The following is a 19,324-nucleotide window of genomic DNA, read 5'->3' on the forward strand; positions in this document are numbered from 1 at the left end:
AAACCACGACACCAGACATACACATTGATCCGCGAATTCGGCATCGCTTGTAAAATGTAATACACGAAGCAGCCATACAAAAGCATGCGATGCCTTCTTCCGGATCCAATATAGGTAGGATGCTGCATTAGTGTTCCTGCTTAAAATACACTACAAGAGAACGCCTGAGCCGAGATCCGAAAACATGCGGCACCCGGGCGTGTGATCAACAACCACCACGAAAGACGGTGAAAGACCTGGAGGTGCTATGGCGTGTAATCTTCCTCAGCCTTCCAATGGAGTGTCAACGTGCGAACTGAATAGTAGTTATATATCGATCATATGGTGTGGTATCAGAGCATATACCTCAGCAAGCCTGCTTCTTCTTAATCATGCATGCGATCCTATATAATGTACAATGAACTAGCCGATATCTTCAGCGAATGCGATGATACTCGCACTCAGAATGATGTACACAAACGTTCTCCAACCGCTTCAAAGAAGTCTATTTCTTCGATGCTTTGCCCTGATATTCGATGTCGTACTGAAAAAACGAATCCCATATGCTTCCCTTCCTCGCGAGCGGCGACTTTCGAGAGTCACTAAGAGGACTCCTCAGATCGCCTTGACTTCCGAGTCTGCTTTTGACGGGAGATGTATCCGATCGTGGATTTGATGGGCTTGATATGGAGGTTTTGCGCAGAGCCTGGAGCTGGGCGATGGATGACTGCGTAGTGTTAGCGATGTAAGCAAAGGTTATGGTTCGGGGAGCTTAGATTTACAGAAAGCGAAAACCTAAGGTCCCCATAGTAGGTCGCGCACATTGCCTCCAGTTCCATCGTCCGCAGACTTGTCTACGCCGTTCGTTGATGACTCCCTGAGATGACTAGGACCATGTGTGCCAGCTGGACTCGCGCCTCGTGTTGCTGTCGCAGAGTTTGGGTTCGAGTCGGGGCGTTCAGCTGGCGAGAGCGCTTCAGCTGAATTGTGACGGCCAACTAGGGGCGCGCTCTTCTTGCTTGTTCCGCTGCTGCGGCGACTGTCGAGTGATTTCCCAAGTTGAGTTGCCGGGTCCATGGAAGACTTCTTCTTCGCTTTCTGCATCTCACCCAGTCCGGTTTCCAGGCTGCTCTTCACCGTGACTGCACCTTTGATACCGGGGGTGCCTGGAGCCATCGCCTTCTCTTCAGTCGCCTCCAGCAGGTACCATCTTAGTCCATCAGATAGATCGAAAGGATTGTCGTCTTCGAATGAGATGGCATTGCTAGAGGCGACAGATCGACCATCTAATGATGCTCGAGTTGCACCATCCATCGTCTTGGAAAGGTCGACGACGCGCTCCTCCACCTTTGAGATGCGCGCCACAAGCCACTCTTTCCCACCCAATCTATGCGTGTCTTGCTCACGAAGGAAGAAATGTGGTGCACCAACATTGAAGGCAGCCCAAGGGCGATGCGCATTGTTGCGGGTCGGCAAGAAGAGTGCAAGGTCGCCTTCCTTGAAGGAGCGATAGGCGATCTTGTCGTGCGAGTCAGCCTGAAAGCGATGGGCCTTGTCGCGATATGCTCGGGCTTCTTTCTGCCACTTTCGTGCAGTGTGCTCCATGTCACGCATCCGCTTCGCAACAGCGTCGCTAAAGGTTTCAGTGTTGAAGAGCTCGAGCTTCTGGATAAGTTCCTGGTACCGCTGATCTTCTTCCTCTGGGCTTGTAGATTCGGTCCATTGAAGGAAGTGAAGATCTCCGACGTCTTCCAAGAAACGCTTGAGGGGAGTGGGCGAGGGCGTTGTTGTACTTCGACTAAGTCCTGCACTAGTGTCTGTCATGATGGTGCTATTCCCAAGTCTAGACGCTCGCTGGAGGATCATTTCACCGTTCTCATGAGTGATGACGAATCCAAGTGTCTCGACTAGACGGATCAGACGCTCATGCTGCGTGTATAGCCGTTCGCTAAGGTCCTTCGCCCGATGCATACGTTGGTGGGTACGGGACGAGTCCGCTTCCTCAAGCTTGCGGAGTTTCTTCTCTACGCGCATAAGCTCGACATCGAGGCTGTTGGCGTGCGAGCTTTTTTCTGCGAGCTCGGTTTGAAGACGACCGACCTTGGCCTCTTCCTCCTCAACGCGCTTCCGCAGAGCTTCGGAGCCGGTCTCGCCTTCAGCGAACTTGGCGCGGAGGCTATGTAGATGCTTTCGTTCCTCTTCAAGTTCTGCAGTGATAGAAGTGACACGGGCCTTCTCCACGTCAAGCTCTTCGCGGACAGCTGCAACTTCCTTCTCGTGTTCGGCAAGCTTGGTGTTGAAGTCTTGTTCTTGCTCTTCGATCCTAGCATGGGCATTTTCGTTGTCTGACTTTGCCATCGCCACAGCCTGTTCTAGCTCTTTTTGGTGGTTGAGTGATCGCGCTGCAAGATCTTCAAGTTGTGCGACAAGCGTAGCGTGATCGTCCGGTACGTTGGTACCTGGCGACAGGTGGTTGAAGGTTGCTGTTAGCGAGTCAAACTCCTGCGTCTTGACTGCTGCGCGTTCACGGAGCTCCGCTTGAAGAGCTTCGATGCGCTTATCTGCTTGTTTACTCTGTTCGGCAGCATCTTTGCGGGTTGTTTCGAGTTGCGAAACCAGCTCCTGGACTCTAGCATCTACACCTGTTCGCTCATTATCCCGACTGCCTAGGACGCGATCAAGTTCATCTTCGGCTTCTTCGATCTTGGCCTTGCATGCGCGGATCTCGTCTTCTAGTGATTTGCGTTCGTCGGCAAATTCTTTTTGTTGCGCTCGCATGTTTTCCATGATGTTGTTCTTGGTTGACATGGCCTCCTCAAACTGGCGTTGCTGATCTGCATCCTCGTCTCTCCGTGCTTGCGCATCGCTCTCAAGTTTGGCACGAGCCTCTTTCTCAGCCGCGAGCTGTTGTTCAAGGCGAAGAATACGACGCTTGTCTTCTTGTCCTGTATTCGCCGAGTAGCGCCTGGAAGAGATCGAAGAGCGACGGGATAGCTCTTCTTGGGGTCTCGGTGAAGCGACTTCTGCTGTTGGCGTCGCGGGGTCGGTTGGGTCAGGTATACCGAATGAGGGAGGCGCGCCACCTATTGAGAGTCTGTTGGCCGTACTCTGGCGATGTACCAGATCCTCCAATCGTCGCACCCGGCTCCTGTAGCCTTTCAGCTCCTCCTCGAGTTTTGCATTGCCCTCTTTGAGTACACGTAGCTCATCGTCGCCTCGCATCATGAGCTGGGAGCCTCTGCCGAAAGCTGGCTCATGGACACTACCCATCTTGAAGTTCTTTGCGCGTTTGATCTGTTGCTTTGTAGGTCGGTCAAGATCCTTAATAGCTTGGGCAAATAATTCGGCTTCCGATTGCTGTCCATCCAGTCTCTGCAAGTCCTGGAGGTAATCTTGGAGCTCTTCTCGAGTGACCATCGGCCAGACGGTCTTTTCAGGTTGCACGTTCAGCTCGAATCCTAATGAGCCACCTTGCAAGGCTTCGAGGTTTACAACATCTGATATTGGCTTCAGCCATCGCTTGCGCCGACGCTCTTCCTCTTCCTGAAACGTTGCCATTTCCTCAGCAAGCGAGGATGTATCCTTCTCCATCCTTTCTGTCCACTCTCGTCTTCGGACGGCTTCGACTAGCAGTGTACCGTATACATAAGGCAGCCGACCGACGAGGGAAATGAGCTCAAAGGCAGCGACACCATCGTCTGGGATACTGATCTGCTCAAGTTGCGCACCGACGCTCGCAATGACCGATTCGATGTTTGCGATACCCTGCATGCTCTCGACCGAGTTCCTGATGGAAGCATTCTTCTGCTCCACCGCCCGTCGCACGAGATCGCTCATCTCCACGCTGTATTCTTGTATGGCCGGTAGAAAGTTTCGCGTATGAAGCAAGGCCATTTTGGACACCTGCGCGACCGACTTCGGGTTTGCTTCTAGCCCCATGACGTGTTCAAAGTCCGACTCGACCTTCTTAACGACGGCATCGATCTCGTTGTACAGGCGCGTGGGCTCTTCGGAATCATCAGCCATGGAACGGCTCTGGCTTTGGCCGACGGCGCTCAGGAGTTGGTTGTAATCTGTCTCGATATTCTCTAGCTGCATGCGCATCTTATCCATGTGTTTGCCAAAAGCCTCCCGAACGCGCTTGCTTGTGGATGTAGCCTTTTTGATCGCTTCGACGTCGAGGAACTCTTGGAGGGTCTTGCGAACAAGAGTACTACTGGGAATGCTCTGGGGAGATCTCATCTCCTTGGCCAAGAAGCGCGCGAAGTTCAAGGTAGCAGGCACCGTTCCCAGCTGCTCAAAGTCGGCATCAAGCCGCCGTATGTTGTCACCGGCTTCCTTCTCGACCCCATCGTACCATTCCCTTGCTGCCTTGTACTTCTGGTCCAAGCCCTTGATGTGCGCATCGTGGTTCCCGACGGCGACCTGGGTTGCTCTCTCGATGGTGACTTGTTCGGCAAAGTGCTTCGAGGCGATCTGGGACATGGAGAGCGACCTTTCGAGCAGGCCAAAGGCCCAGTCGCGGCGGGCCTGGAAGAGGGCCTGCCATGCTCCGAGGTCGGTGTTCTTCGCAAGGTGGTTCGGCGCATCGTCGGGTTGGAAGGCATCGGGCAGTGGTGTGGAGGATATGGCAGCCTGCGGGTTGTTGGAGAGTTCGCGACTGAAGACGAATATCTCTTTCTGTGGCACAAGTATTAGTGTGTGTCCTACAAATCCCACAGTAGACGCGTACCTCAGTTAAGAGCGCCTGGAGCTTGACGTGTTTGCCCTGTGTTGTGAGTAAGACCTGTTGCTCAGGCGCTATCTCGGTTGCCCTCGAGATCCAGTGCTTGAGCGCATCGACTGTAGTAAAGGCGACGGGATCAGCGTCGAGGCGCTGGCCCGTATGAGCTACAGCGATCTGTAGCGACATTCGGCCTTGCCCTCCGCTTGGTGGAGTTGTGTCGAAACCGTGCGAGAGCGGATTCGAGGCTTGGAAAGTTGAGGCGTGAGCACATGCGTACCAGATACCGCCAAGGAGGGTTAATGCAGGGATCGGCGCATGGGCCCCGCGAGGCTGCATCATAGCAGTCACCTAGAGGAACCATCGCGTGCCGTCAGGTGAACACGGTCTCGGTCGCAAACTTGAATCTACGTCAACACCGTCTGCGAGCATTATGGCGGCCAAAGGCGATGTTGGCATGGCAGACGCGACGGCCAAAACACAAGATCCAAACGACTACGCGGACTTGCTGCAAACAAACCATAGCGACGCGTTCGCGTTTTCAGATACCGAGGAGCTAGCCCTACAGCTCTACGATCAGCTCAAGGAACTTGAACTGCAGCAAAGCCTGCTACAAGCACAACAATCAGGCACGTCTCGCACATGGTATGATATAGCATCTTCGTATATTAATCGCCTTCTGTAGTGCACGCGCATGACTTTGCATCACTTCCAGATGACCTGCTGGAGGAGCGCCTGACTATTGCGCAGCGCGAGGCTATGGAAGCGAGGGCAGAGTACGAGATAAGGAACAAAATCGTACACAATGTTCTAGTAATGGATCCCGTTCTGAAAGCCGTTCATGGCGGCGAACAGACTCCATTCGCCGAGAAGTAAGTTCCTGGGCAGATCGCTCTGAATCATGGTCTGATGTTGTGTAGGCGCATACTGCCGCTGGTGACCGAGAACGATGCTGTTTCCATGATCCATGGCTCACTGACGTCGAAGCTTGCTTCTACGAATAAATTTCTGAGTGTGGCCGAACAGAACAACATTGTCGCAAATCAAAAGAACCGAGAGCTGGCGCAGACCATGCTTGCTCTGGCCGAAGAAATGAAGGCGCAGTCGGTGCAGGACATTGAAGATCCGCAATTACGTCAACGCGTCGATGCGGTCGATAAGGAGCTCAAGGACTCGCGACGGAGGGTGAGGACGTTGAAAGGTATATTATCAGCCATGATCGTGGGTAGCGGGATCAACTGGGCTGCGGACGAGGGTCTGACGGAGCTCGTCATGGAGGATGAGGACGATTGAGTGCCATCCATCCTTTCGTCTGCTGCTGCGACTATGGATGGATGCGAACTGTATCTGAGAGCAGCCGTATGTACACGTTTAATGACTTGTTGAGGTGCCTGCATGCTGCTGCACGATCTTGCGCTTCATGATGTTTGTTGATGATAAACATCATGGCTGATGCGAGAGCGGTGATGCCCAACGTCGTGCGTCCTATTTACATAGATGCAGACGGAACTTCTTCAGTAAGATGAGGGCCTGACAGCTATGGGTCACGTCGGGAGGGTACGCGAAAGTCTGTAGCCCTCGGTGGCTTTTGAAAGGGCGAGTCTGAGCGTCTGCTCCGCTGTTAGGGGCTTGAGAGGCCGATGGCCGAACACGTCCGCCACGATTCCAACGTGATAAGCAGCCAGGAGGAACAAAGAGTGTTTCTTGAGGCAAGTGGAAGAGCAGTATTGGAGCAGTGTCTCGCATTAGCCTAGCGACCGCTTCCGTGCTCGGTCGGGCGAAAGTGCAGAGCCAGACCGCTGTGGCCGGAAGCGGGTGCAGAGGCCGCCGCCCATCACCATAGCGTGCCCAGCTATGACAGAAGGCCAGAGTCACGGCTTGTGCGGCAGAGTCTGCGACCAGACGTAGGCTGACATGTAACTCTGCTGCTCTGGACTTGCTCAGAACACCAAACGGGCTGCAGGCGGATGCTTTGAGGGGTGGGCAGGTTGGGCGACTGGGACTGGATGCTGGGTGCTCTGGTGCTCGGGGAAGAACATCAGCCAGCCGCGCTATGAATGATAACGTCAAGGGCCGCTTCTGATGGATGCGTCCAACGAATGGTAGACCGTGTGCTTCTGCGTGCAATCTAACCAAACTTGAAACTCGCCAGGAAAGAACGAAGGGCAGCGCCTCCGCGCCCAGGGATGCGCCGTGTAGCCCGCAGCAGTGCGAGCACCTCGGAGCATACCTGGGCGACACCGACACGTCTGCTAGAGACTGGACGGCAGTGCGAGTAGCAAAAAAGCGACGATGAAGCTGTCCACAATCGCTGGCATCTGCATCGGGCGCATGCGGTGAGGGAGCGCAGCATCGGCTGGGTGGAGGAGGGGTCGTGGTCCGGGTGCGTGTGCTATGGCAGTAGCAAAACAAGCGTGCCTGCCTCGTTCGCACCTTAGGTAAGCGGGGCCTTGTTGTTGGGGGAGGGCGCGCCTTCCCTCTCACAAAATGTGCTGCTGAGCCCTCACCCAATTCCTCCCCTAACAAATCCGCCGCCCATACAACTTTCGCCCGCAAAGACGTTTGGTGAGTCCGCCTGCATTTTGACGAAGTCGCAACATCACCAGCACCACTTTTCGCAACCACACCCTTTTTCCACGCGTTTCCCCGGTCCAATTGCCCCAATATGGACTCTCCCAGCCTTCTTTCTTCCGTCTTCTGAACGTCATTACCTTCAGTCGATTCTTCATCGCCGTCGCCAGCACCCACTGCCACGCGCACACTGACCGCAAAACAGACCTCAGTCAACACTTCCAATTTGCTCCCATCTAGCTACTTCTGTAAGTACCCGCACCTTCTCTTACCCGAAAATCGCGCATCATCGCGTTGTGTTGTGGTGTTTTGCGACCGCGTCACCTCACGCGCATAGCAGCGCTGCACCACCATTACCCACTCACCACAACACTACTCCGTTTGCAGACGAAAACACTAGCTGTGGCCTATACTCGCATTCTCAATCTCACCAGCAGCCATTGTGCCTTCCTGCCACGCTACTCTTACCTACTCGCTGCTTGCAACCCAAACAGCAGCTAACAAGGAACCACAGCCATATACACCACTCAACCACCACCATGCCCAAGGAGAAGACCACCCGCAAGGCCGCGCCTAAGTCCAAGGCTGACGGCGGCAAGAAGAAGAAGGGTAAGCAGCTCACGTGCATCTGCAGACTCGGGTACTGACTCCAGCAGACCCCAACGCGCCCAAGCGTGGTCTTTCCGCGTACATGTTCTTCGCCAACGAGCAGCGTGAGAAGGTCCGTGAGGACAATCCCGGTATCAAGTTCGGTATGTTTGCGCTCTTTCTCCATCTTTGACTCCCCTCTAACATTGAACAGGCGAGGTCGGCAAGGTTCTTGGCGAGAAGTGGAAGGCCCTGAACGAGAAGCAGCGCACTCCCTACGAGGCCAAGGCTGCCGCCGATAAGAAGCGGTACGAGGAGGAGAAGGCCGCCTACCAGGTATGTTGATGCGTGCACTTCAAATTGATGATCACTTGACTAACCATCACCAGAACGCCGAGGAAGAAGAGGAGGAGTCCGAGTAGAGGCTATCGCCTCATTCGTGCTTCCACCAACAGCGTTGAAGATGTCTTGTCATGGGCGGCTAGGCTACCAAGCCTGTCTCGATTTCATTTGTGATCTTCCTACTTCTTAATGGGTTCGTTATCTCTCGCGGAGGAAGGTCTTCGGCTAGCCAATCTGTGGTTCATTTCGAAAAGGACGCTGGCGGTCAGTGCAAACCACGCTGATGGCGGGCGGTCATGATGTTTGGGCGTCTTACCCTCGACGTCGTGAAAGGAACATCACGAAGCTCATGACCAAGTCTATGTACACTAGCAATTGCGGTATGGAAAGTCTTTGCTGCTTCTACAATGTTCCCTCTGCTGTGTGACCGTGATGTTGATGCGATCAGGCTTGTGCGTAGCACTACGCATGCTGATGGTAGCTCAGGTCCCAGCTCAGCCCCTGACATTGAAGTTTGTGTCTTGCCTGCTGTCAAAAGTAGGCCATGACGGCGTGATAGACCCTTCCGTTCGTAGCAACCGGAAGTTGGCCCTCTAGCGACAGGTCTTTGACGTTTCCTCACACCGCCGAACCGGGTGCCCGCATTCACGGTAGGGGTTGTTTCCCTGGCTTCACAACCACACTTTCACAAACCCCACCCCCTCAATCCACTCACTCTATCTCAAGTCGCCTATATAATGTCTCTAACTCGTTCCTAGTCCATCAATCGATCATTGCATCAAAGCGCCGTTGGGCTAGTGGTATGCTATCGCCTTCCCATCGTACATCGGACGACAAACAAGGCGGGGATCACGGGTGTATGAAATACCAACAATGCCTCAATTCGAATCGTAGAGCTAACAATCAATTAGTCAAACCCCGTACGGCGCATTGCTTTCTTTTTGCCGCTCCTCCACGGAAGGTGGGGTGTGTTTTTGCCGGGGGTGTCGCGTGGGAGTGAAGGCTTAGTGATGTAGAAATGAGGTAGGTGATGTCATTCTGGGAGGCATTGGGAAGGTGCAGGCGATGAATCTCTTGTCCGGAAACAAAGCCCTGAAGTGTGCTTAGGTATGCTCACTAGTGAATGCAAGATGCGCATGAGGCGCTGGTCTACAGTCTAGAGAACGTAGCTGGATGGAAGCTTGATCGTCGGTATGACTTTTCGACTTTGATAGATACTGAACATTGTCTGGGTATGATTTGAACGCCTAGCAGTGCCGCCTCCTGGCAGCAGAAACACATAGATCATGGTAGGTACGGAGCAGTCCAACCACATCGTAACCACCCATCTCTTTCTCCCACCTTTTGGAAAGATATCCATTGACGTGAAAAGCACTCTATGCGAATGCGCAAGGACTACTCTCTTTGTAAAACCACCATCACACCCATCATGCCTAACATGACCTGCTTCAGCCAGGGATGCTCGCTCAACAGGATGGTAACGTATCCAACAAAGGGTATGAAGCCGACGACGCTTCCGATGACATCTTCTTTGCGGTTCAGGAAGGATTGGCCGGCGGCGTAGAGTTCGGTGTCGTCCGCGAGGTTGTTGTCGCCCTTGGTCAGGAGGCGGAGGGGTGTTTTGCTAGTAGTTGGGTCAGCATGAGCTTTGTGGTAACGTCTGAAAACCTGCGAGCTGATTTTGACTCCTCCTACCCTCATTGAGAGCCTCAGTCACAGCGAAGGGGAAAGAGCGCGACTCACCCTCCTCCATATCTCCTCACAACGCGATGCACGATCGGGATGTCTTTGCCCTTGACGTTGTACACCACAATCTCGCCCACTTGTGTATCTGCCCCCCGGTTCCACAGGAACAGTAGATCTCCTCGTTGGAATGCAGGCTCCATGGATCCTGACAGGACGACGACAATGGGCGAGGGCGAGTCGGAGACGACGGACAGTCCTTTCCACATCATGAAGGCGGTTGAGAGGACGAGCGCGAAGTTCAGGACTTGTGCGGCGAGTTGCCGCGGCTGCATATTCGCAAGGCCCAACATAGCTGCGGGTCGGGAATGCTGATGCGAAGGTTGGAGGTAGAGGTGCGCTCGTTGATCGTGGAGTGGGACGTGGGGCGCGCGACCGGGTCGTAAACTCGCGTCTTGAGATTATGAATTCACCGCAGGCGTATGTGGGGGTATGTGTAGAGGTGGGCGGCGCGGCGACTTGCGCGTCGGGGAATTCGTGGTCGAGATGTTGAAGCCAGATGTCCTTGGCTTCGCTGTTGCGGGCAGCTTAGTCAACCTCCGAGATGTGAGCTATGAACTCCGCATCCCTTTCTGCTACTTGACCATAACAACACACGACACTTTCAAATAGCGGAACACGACTCATAAGCCTCAGATCCATCATGTGTCGGTCTGATAACGGTTGTGAGGGACTTGTCGCGCATGGGGGTCTGTTTTCGTCTTTCACCTGGCATAATGGCCCTCACCTGAGCCCGCCTTTACCCTGAGAACGTATCCACACGATGTCTGCTTATATTAGGCTTCGTTTAGACGCTCACATAGAACACTGCTCATGTCTTCTTACTCTCAATAGATTGAAATTTGTTCTACAACTATCACACAACTGTCGCTCACCAGCTCTCATTCCTCTCTGCCATCCTCCAAACAAACAGCTCGGTATTGCATTACCAACGAGATCATGATGCAATTCTCCCCAGGTGCACTGATACTGTACCGAAGGTCCACGTCATTCTTCCCACTATGGCCCGCAGTCATCTGTGAAGAAGACATGGGAGCAGAAGAAGTCAGGGAAATACGACCTCATGGTAATTCAATTCTGGTGTTGCTGATGGGCGAGCAGTTGATCCTGTAAGAAACATTGTAGCTTGATGAATATCTTGACTCTGCTAACTCAAGAAGTCGCTGGGCGCATACCGAAGACATAGGGGAATATGACCCTTTCGCGCCCCATACGCATGCGGAGGTCATCGGGAGCACACCCGGCCTCGGTGATGCATATATAATGGCGAACAATGCGCTTGAATCAGGTCTAGATCTTGCTTACTGGAAAGCACAACTGATGAATCTAGTCAGCGACGCTTCAGACTCAGACAACGATGCGAACGACTCAGATGAGGATTCACACTCAGATCTAGAGCTGCGAGAGGCTCTCCGCTTGAGCCGAGAACACTACTATAGCAAACGATCGAAAGGATGGACTGCGAAAGGTTCTTCCAACTTACCAAACGCACCACTGTCATCAGCAAGACCAGCGAGGTTCCAGAGCAATCGTTGCGTTCCCGTCATCGCCGGCGCGGATAGTGCCCCAAACACGATTTCAAATGCATGGGAAGCTCCCTCGAGATCTGTCGCCAGCTCATCGCAGCCGTCCAGAGTCCACCGTGACGCATCAACCCCGCAGGGTCGGCTACATATGAGCAGAAAGGATACGCCTATAGAACTAGCAGATGACTGTAGTACATCAATCGAATCGAGACAGTTCCAACCGGGTGGTTTCCTGGATAATCAGCTCCGCAGCTTGGGCCGTGGTCGGAAAGAACCCATCAACGACACCATCGAGGGTGAACTGTAAGTTTTTTGATCTCTCAAAACTTCTCAGCTAACATGATTAGGTCCGAAAGCAAGGAATTTGTTGAAGTTCTGGTCGGACCTGACCAAGAAATCTATACGTTTCCACTGCAGAGCTTATGGAACCGACACTATTTCAGAGATCCCAAACAGGGCCTTCTTTTGATTGATTACAACAAAAGAGGGATGTGGGAGCTCAAACATCCTTCTCTGTTCGACATCAAGCCGGACGATTTCGTCTTCGTCGCAGAATACCTGGAGAGTGATGACTTCGGACATCGGAACCCGCAAGATGGCGAGGAAATGACAGAGGCATTCGCGCAATGTGTTGCGGCATGGGTCACCGCGGAGAAGTTGGGCATGTCAGACATGATGGACCACACCGTTGAGAAGCTAGAGCGCTTGGAACCAGAAATGCTGGAGATCTTGGTGTTCTGTCGACATGTTTACGCACGCGAGACAACTTCAATCTCCCATGAATATCTTAAGGGTCATTTGGCCGTATACATTGCGGACAACTTCTGGGAATATATCAAGGACGACCACTTGAGGTCGAGCTTCATTGAGCTACTGCAACACTTCCCAGAGTTGCAGCAAGACGTTTACGAGCGGAGGATTCTGGCGCTGAAAGAATGCGTTGATCAGAGTCAAGAAGATAGTGATACTGACATGGACTGAGTATGTCATGGCTCATCGGGTTGTTCTTCTGGTTTACGTGTTTTGCTTTCAAAAAGTTCAATTATGTTTTTCTTCTAGGTTGAGAGAGGACGAGGAACAAGTCTCTTAATATCTTCATCATTGCACTTGGAAAAGCTATTCCAGTCCTGAGCATGTCTTGCCAGAAGCCTCTTTCACATCCTTTATCCAACAGACAAGTCGAATGATTGCCCAGCTTCAATTGCAGTATCTTGAACAGTGCAAAGAACAAGCCTCAGTCGGAGTCGCTTTCGAACTCCGGAACATTCGGATCTAGGCGAATGTGGTCAGTATGCCGTCCTGTTTGTCGCCCGCTCATCGCGCAGATACATACCTCGAAGCGCCATATACTCCAACGTACCACCAGCCTTCTCCGCAAGGTTGTCCCTCACCAGCGTCAAGTCCTCTTCCGAGAGCAGCGTGTCCGTGTCTGCCATGTCTATCGAGAGACGGATGGCCTGATTACCCGGTCCGAGTCTCGATACAAAGTCCAGTAGACCATCCATGGTGAATTTGGATATACCGGAAATAGTAACGGTACGTAGATTTGGCAAGCTGGCGAGGTGAGGAAGCACAATGTCGTTGAGCTCCAGGCCGCTTACGTACAGATCCTCCAGCATTATGAGCTCAGCGAGAATGGTGACGAGATGTTCATCCCGCAGCACCTCCGGAAGAATGAGGTGCAGATCTCGCAGCTCTGTCAATTGCTTCAAAGAGTCCACAAGAGTATCCAGATCATCTCGAAACATGCCATCGGTATCGCCACTCAGGAAGAGCACCCTCAAAGAAGACTGCTGGTGTACGAGAGCCTGATGGAACGTCTTGTGATCTTTTAGCGTGTACGAGTCTATCTCTAGGCTGCTGAGTTGTATCTTCTCTTCGAGCAGTACGGGCGTGATGAGTGCGGCTCCGGATTGCATTTTCGAGAAGCTGAGGCGTTGTAGATCTGAACATTTGCGTAACCAGGCAGTCGTCTCGAGGAAGACGTCATGTTCTGTCGCTTCCAAGTCTACAGTACCATGGATGTCCTCAATGCGTAGCGTTCTTAAAGCCGTGCATCCTTGTAGTAGCGAGAGGTGCGGTATTGACTCTTTCGAAACGCACAGTCTCAGATCTTCTAATGAGTTTCCATGGTGATTGAGAGCTAGTAGTGACTCGGCACCGGCCTTGACGTCGCTGATGGTTTGGAGTGTTTGGAGCGTGTTCGGTCGCATGGAGGAGAGGAATTTGGCGAACTTGTGATCATTGTCTTCTGAGACCCAGGTATAGATCATAAGAGATTTGAACTGCGGACAGTGGTCGTAGATAGATGCATGAACCAGTTCGTCTTCTAGAGGCTTTCCGTCCCACAGCTCAAGGCTCTGTAGTCGAGGAAGCCGGGGCGTCCATCGTACCAGAGCACCAGGCTGGACTAGTATAGTTAGCTCATATCCGAATGTTGAGAAGAAGGATGTACTTACGTTCACCGCTGATGATCTCCAGGGTTGGAGTATGCTGTGTGACCACTGCACAACGTTAGTATCGTACTGAACAGCTTCGCGCATTTATCAAACCTTCACCAATCGCGTCGATGATATCCGCTGTCTTTATCCGAGTGTACTTTCTGCCTTTGATGTTCGTCCCTGTCTCAGTCTTCTCGAACTGCTTCAACGGCCCGGAGAAGAATTGCCTATATTACAATCAGAATTGGTGGTGTCTGACATCGAAGCTGTACTGACTTGGAAACTTTCGCACGGAATTGGTCGTCATCGAGGAGATATCCCAGATCCCGGAAGTCTAGCGATTTGATATAACGGCAGTATGGGAATAGTGTGACATCGAGTGCAGATGCGACAATTGATCGCCAAAGAATGGACCTAAATATGGGTGTACGAAGTCAGTGTTTGCCCCATACAGTTCGCACGGTAAAGGTTACGTACCATTTTTGGATCGTGAGAAGCTTGGTGGCAGCTGGTAAGCCATAGAGATCTTCTCCTCCACCTCGAACAGGCGCGAGATGATGAGATCTAACGACCACGTCAGTTAATTGACGATAAAGTAGCGAGGCCAATGCGACATACTTATACAGATGAGTTAATGCAGGTACGGCGAGAGCACGGCTGGCGCAAGCACAGTTAAAGAGTGTGTCGAACTGTTCTTGATTCGCAAGCTCTTCGCATAGGAGATGCAGAATATCATCAGGAAGCACTGATTGAGTCATTTTGTTTGTGCTTACGAGGGCTGAGATCGTGCTCCTAAGTAAGGTGAATAGATGGCCGCCCATCAGAGTAGGCGCGATGATGTCAATGCGCTAGCGCGTGTTTGACGCGCTCTTCCCGCTTTCGGTCGCCGGGGCTCGTCGCGATCCCACCCAAACACCCTGCGACAATGCGACCAGTCGCACGAAGACAAGATGGTTGTCCTCAACTTCACCCTGACGCCCGAGGCAGCGTCTAAGGTTCACGATCTGCTTGTTTGCCTTGGCAAGTTCAGCGAGAGTGTAGCCATTGAAGCGCGTCGCGAAAAGGTAGGTTTGCCGCTCTTCCTTCTAGTCAGTCCGGCATCTCATACCTCTTGCGTCAGTTCACATTTACCGCTCTCAACTCTTCCAAATCCGCATATGCCGCCATCACATTAGACGGTCGACAATTCTTCGCCAGCTATGAATGTGTGCCGACTTATGGCGGTCCTGACGGCCGCTTCACGTGCAGTATGTACACCAAAGCGCTCTTATCGGTCTTCAAAAGTCGCTTGTACGACCCACTAGGGCGTGATGGTGCGATCGATCGCTGTGAAGTCAGTGTGCAAGAGCGGGAAACCGAGGCGCAATGTCGATTCATCGTCAAGATGATCTGCAACCAGGGTGTCATCAAGACCTACAAGCTCACATATGAAGCCGTGGACGTCATGCATGCACTGTTCGATCGCAACGCGGCGAAAAACAGGTGGAGCATGCACTCCGGGGCTGTGAAGGAGTACGCTGAATATTTCGGTACCAAGACCGAAATGCTCGATATTTTTGCGAGTGAAGACGGACGCTGCGTATTTAAGAGCTACACAGAAAAGATCTCGAACGGGAAGGAAATCCTGAAGCATCCACTTGTCACAGCAGTCGCAGTCAATACTTCCGACTTCGAGGAATTTACTGTGCAGGCGGGTATGCACATCATCATCAACGTCAAGGATTTCAAGGCAATAGTCGTCCATGCAGACACAATCAAGACAAGCTTAAAGGCATTTTACTCCCAGCCAGCGCGACCACTTCAGTTCAGCTATGGAAGCGATGGGCTGCTCTGTGAGTTTACGCTAATGACTTCTGGCAACCACACCGCCGCTCCATCTGCGCCAACACCTGCGACGCACGCAATGAGCAGCAGACAAACCTCTCGCACGACCTCAACCACAACTGCGGAGCGTGGACAGAGTCGCAGCTTCCGATCTGATATGCCACCGCCTGTGCAACCAGCATCGCGACGCGATGCCTCTGGCCGAGTGCGGAATCCAGGATCTCGTCAAGTCTCGGCACTGCAAGCACAACCTGCCCGTGACGATTCGGAAAGCCTCTTCGTACCAGAGGATGAGGACGCAGCCTGGGCGCCGGTAGACTATGATAAGGAAGAGACTCTGGGGTGGGACGTGAATGCCAACAACGATGCTGCAGCTTTTCCAACATTCACGGACAGTGTTGGTGTGTCGAAGACGAATACGGCGGACAGCAACGAAGTGTTTGAGCCTACGCAACGTGTATCTCAGATCAAGGGACTATGGTAGTCGCCTGACACTGACGACCGCATATTGCACAATGTGGGCTGTTCAAGGCCCAAAGCAAATTCCAGCTATCGCAATGGATACACATTCACATCTCCAACGCCAGCGGCTTACCATATCTTCTGCATCGTCTCAACTAGTGTATCTCCTGTCTGTCCGCAAGATCATGGAGGCTATCACTCTGAGACTTGTGGCGAGGTTGCAGTGGAGCCGTTAAGATTAACCTGCTGGAAGCATGGTACTCTGAGTGGAGGAAAACGATCGTTAACATTCGCGCACATATCACAGTACTATCGCTATTTCATATATAGCGTCACAAATGAGAGAAGTCGCAAGTATAATGTACTGGGTCACTAGACCGGTCGATTGAACGGGACGCTGAACATCCTGAAGAACACGTGCATGAACTACAGCTATCCAACTGCATCATACACAAATGCGTAGTACGTTTTAGAAGATGCAAAGAAGAAAGATGCATCGAACTTGTTTCCTCTGTTGCGCGATGAGGCACATGGTACTCTTGGGGTTCGTGATGGCGATGGTGGCTTGATACCTGCAGGTCGGCGTGGCCGGTCCATGAGATGTTTGCTTGTTTACAGAAGCGACTCAATGTGCTCAGACTTTTACGTTACTGAAGATGCCTGGCAAGGCTTCTTCTGCTTACGCTGATCTACCGAATTGCCAAAGTTAGGAAATGGATTCCTTCAAAGCTGACCTAAGTATAATTGATAGAACACTGGATATCATCCAGGATGTCAAGGGTAGCACGCGCACAGATGTACGAATTTGTGCAACCTTCCACAGCGTCGGCTGCGCAGCTTCCACGGCCTGCGACAGCATCAAAGGTGCGAGTCGATGACGTGGATCTCGCGTACGCGTATTCGCGGATGGTGGGGCTCCAGGATTGTCTAGAGAAAACGATGTAGGGGATCTTACTACATGTTATATCCAGACGATAGTGAAACAACGCCTGCATACTCTTCTCGATCGACAATGGCACCCAGACGCATTCTAGTAATCGCTGGCTCGGACAGTTCGGGTGGGGCGTACGTACGCGTGCATGCATCCGCCCTTCATCAGCCACACACCACTAACCATGCTGCCGCGCCAACAGCGGACTAGAAGCAGATCAGAAGGTCATTGCAGCGCATAGCTGCTATGCTATGACGGCTACGACTGCTTTGACAGCCCAGAATACTCTAGGCGTCCAGGACATACACCATACCCCGCCGGACTTTGTGCGGAAGCAGATAGATGCTGTCTGTGAAGATGTGGGCGTGGATGTGGTCAAGACAGGTATGATGACATTCAGAGAGACACCATGTTATTGTGAACGCGCTGATAAGATACAGGCATGCTTGCATCTGCCGAGACCATTATGGTCGCTGCGGATGCTTTGAAGAGACATGAGATCAACACCAGTATCGTTGATCCTGTACGTCTCAGATTTCATTCTAGACCCCTTTATATGAACCAAAACGAGCTCCTTGCTGTGCTGACTACTTGAACAGGTAATGGTGTCAACATCAGGCTCACAGCTCCTTCCCGAAACAGCCATCGAAACCCTGATTCAACACCTTCTGCCTCACACCACGCTTCTCACACCAAATCTTCCTGAGGCTCGCTTGCTTCTCCAGACGGCCGGGTACGATATTCCTGATCCGAAGAATGTTGATGACATCGTCTCGATGGCGCAGCATGTCCGGTCACTAGGACCCAAATGGGTGTTACTGAAGGGGGGCCATTTACCATTAACCCACGGCCGGGTAGTGAGCACGCACGGCAGCGAAAAGGAAGTCGTCTTGAACATCCTCGTGGGTGATACTGGAGTTACCATGCTAGAAAGCCCATATTTGCAGTCGAGGAACACGCATGGAACAGGGTGTTCATTAGCATCCGCTATTGCATGTAATCTGGCGGAGGGAATGTCGATGGCCAAGGCTGTCAAGAAGGCCAATCTGTACGTTGAAGCAGGCATCAAGACAGCTGTTGATATGGGAGGGGGCAGCGGCCCAATCAACCATTTCCACTCGATGTACATGCTGCCTTTCACGCCAGGCAACTTTATTAGCTATCTGCTCGACCGGGAAGACGTACAGAAGCCGTGGAAGGAATACACCCAACACGAGTTCGTGCAGAGTATGGGCGCTGGGATACTGCCGGTGGAAAAGTTCATGTACTACCTTGTGCAGGACTACCTCTTCTTAGTAAGCATATGCCGAAACATGTTCATTTCCCGTATAGAAGAGAGTAACTGACTAGTGAGAAGGTCCAATTTGCAAGAGCGAACGCGCTGTCCGCATACAAATCTAGCAATCTGAAAGATATTGGGTACTCCGTGCAACAAGTCGTCACCCTCCAGGAAGAGATCAAGCTGCACATTGACTTCTGTAAAGAGTACGGACTATCGGAAGCCGATATCATCGAAGAAGAAGAGGACCAAGCCACCACGGCATACACCCGTTATGTGCTCGACATCGGCATGTCGCAAGACTATCTTGCTCTGCAGATCGCGCTTTTGCCGTGTCTCATCGGTTACGGCATTATTGCCAAACGTCTCTACGAAGATCCCAGCACCGTGAGGGTGGGAAGCAAGTACTGGAAGTGGATTGAGCAGTATGTTGCAGAAGAGTACAGGGAAGCGATGATGAGGGGCAGTGAGCTGGTAGAGAAGCATGCCGAGGGACTGAGTCCGAGTCGGGTGGAAGAGCTGGCCAAAATCTTCATACACGCTACAAATGTAAGTGCTAGGCTGAAGATGACAGTCGGTAACATGCTAATGCTGTATAGATGGAGAAGGGGTTCTGGGACATGGGCCTCAGAGCTGGTGATGGGCTAAGGTGAGAACCAGGGCACAGGACTGTATCCTATCTGATGGGAAAGCATCGGGTTGTCTCGTCATCGGTATACTTTCACATTGTCGCATTGCTTCGAGAAGTAGGCACTAGGGCGTGCAATCTGCGGGTCGCAATGGAAAATGCTTCGCAATCACCCAGATGCAAGGCCCACAGTGGCAACATGGTTTTCGGTTTTCTTGGTGGCTTCCCCGGGCTGATAACGGCAAGCTCCGCCCTTACCCAACTGGGCGAGACCCTGGTGCTAGCGG

The 19,324-nt window shown here is 52.4% G+C and overlaps 8 protein-coding genes across 8 annotated transcripts; 5 read left to right on the forward strand and 3 right to left on the reverse strand.

Moving 5' to 3' along the window:
* Nucleotides 1-484: 484 nt before the first annotated feature.
* On the reverse strand, nucleotides 485-4,891 carry J4E86_003359 (uncharacterized protein; the record flags this gene model as incomplete). The annotated part of the gene is made up of 3 exons (XM_051443914.1): nucleotides 485-706; nucleotides 802-4,659; nucleotides 4,712-4,891. 3 exons carry the CDS (start codon nucleotides 4,889-4,891, stop codon nucleotides 485-487), a joined length of 4,260 nt encoding a protein of 1,419 aa, XP_051305409.1.
* Nucleotides 4,892-5,344: 453 nt separating this feature from the next.
* Nucleotides 5,345-5,995, forward strand: J4E86_003360 (uncharacterized protein; the record flags this gene model as incomplete). Its single annotated transcript, XM_051443915.1, has 3 exons — nucleotides 5,345-5,347; nucleotides 5,453-5,574; nucleotides 5,623-5,995. 3 exons carry the CDS (start codon nucleotides 5,345-5,347, stop codon nucleotides 5,993-5,995), a joined length of 498 nt encoding a protein of 165 aa, XP_051305410.1.
* A 1,817-nt stretch (nucleotides 5,996-7,812) lies between these two features.
* NHP6 (Non-histone chromosomal protein 6) lies at nucleotides 7,813-8,283 on the forward strand (the record flags this gene model as incomplete). The annotated part of the gene is made up of 4 exons (XM_051443916.1): nucleotides 7,813-7,882; nucleotides 7,930-8,025; nucleotides 8,076-8,197; nucleotides 8,251-8,283. The coding sequence occupies 4 exons, from the start codon at nucleotides 7,813-7,815 to the stop codon at nucleotides 8,281-8,283; spliced, it is 321 nt and encodes a 106-aa protein (XP_051305411.1).
* Nucleotides 8,284-9,598: 1,315 nt separating this feature from the next.
* SEC11 (Signal peptidase complex catalytic subunit) lies at nucleotides 9,599-10,239 on the reverse strand (the record flags this gene model as incomplete). The annotated part of the gene is made up of 2 exons (XM_051443917.1): nucleotides 9,599-9,827; nucleotides 9,947-10,239. The coding sequence occupies 2 exons, from the start codon at nucleotides 10,237-10,239 to the stop codon at nucleotides 9,599-9,601; spliced, it is 522 nt and encodes a 173-aa protein (XP_051305412.1).
* Nucleotides 10,240-11,209: 970 nt separating this feature from the next.
* On the forward strand, nucleotides 11,210-12,453 carry J4E86_003363 (uncharacterized protein; the record flags this gene model as incomplete). The annotated part of the gene is made up of 2 exons (XM_051443918.1): nucleotides 11,210-11,775; nucleotides 11,820-12,453. 2 exons carry the CDS (start codon nucleotides 11,210-11,212, stop codon nucleotides 12,451-12,453), a joined length of 1,200 nt encoding a protein of 399 aa, XP_051305413.1.
* A 253-nt stretch (nucleotides 12,454-12,706) lies between these two features.
* J4E86_003364 (uncharacterized protein) lies at nucleotides 12,707-14,671 on the reverse strand (the record flags this gene model as incomplete). Its single annotated transcript, XM_051443919.1, has 7 exons — nucleotides 12,707-12,744; nucleotides 12,806-13,882; nucleotides 13,932-13,976; nucleotides 14,025-14,140; nucleotides 14,190-14,327; nucleotides 14,391-14,477; nucleotides 14,532-14,671. 7 exons carry the CDS (start codon nucleotides 14,669-14,671, stop codon nucleotides 12,707-12,709), a joined length of 1,641 nt encoding a protein of 546 aa, XP_051305414.1.
* A 192-nt stretch (nucleotides 14,672-14,863) lies between these two features.
* On the forward strand, nucleotides 14,864-16,221 carry J4E86_003365 (uncharacterized protein; the record flags this gene model as incomplete). Its single annotated transcript, XM_051443920.1, has 2 exons — nucleotides 14,864-14,977; nucleotides 15,034-16,221. 2 exons carry the CDS (start codon nucleotides 14,864-14,866, stop codon nucleotides 16,219-16,221), a joined length of 1,302 nt encoding a protein of 433 aa, XP_051305415.1.
* A 990-nt stretch (nucleotides 16,222-17,211) lies between these two features.
* J4E86_003366 (uncharacterized protein) lies at nucleotides 17,212-19,062 on the forward strand (the record flags this gene model as incomplete). The annotated part of the gene is made up of 6 exons (XM_051443921.1): nucleotides 17,212-17,264; nucleotides 17,333-17,514; nucleotides 17,571-17,653; nucleotides 17,730-18,425; nucleotides 18,488-18,958; nucleotides 19,009-19,062. The coding sequence occupies 6 exons, from the start codon at nucleotides 17,212-17,214 to the stop codon at nucleotides 19,060-19,062; spliced, it is 1,539 nt and encodes a 512-aa protein (XP_051305416.1).
* Between the last annotated feature and the right edge of the window lie 262 nt (nucleotides 19,063-19,324).

This window comes from Alternaria arbusti, assembly GCF_024043155.1.
Source record: "Alternaria arbusti strain BMP 1465 chromosome Unknown scaffold_3, whole genome shotgun sequence".
NCBI lineage: Eukaryota > Fungi > Ascomycota > Dothideomycetes > Pleosporales > Pleosporaceae > Alternaria > Alternaria arbusti.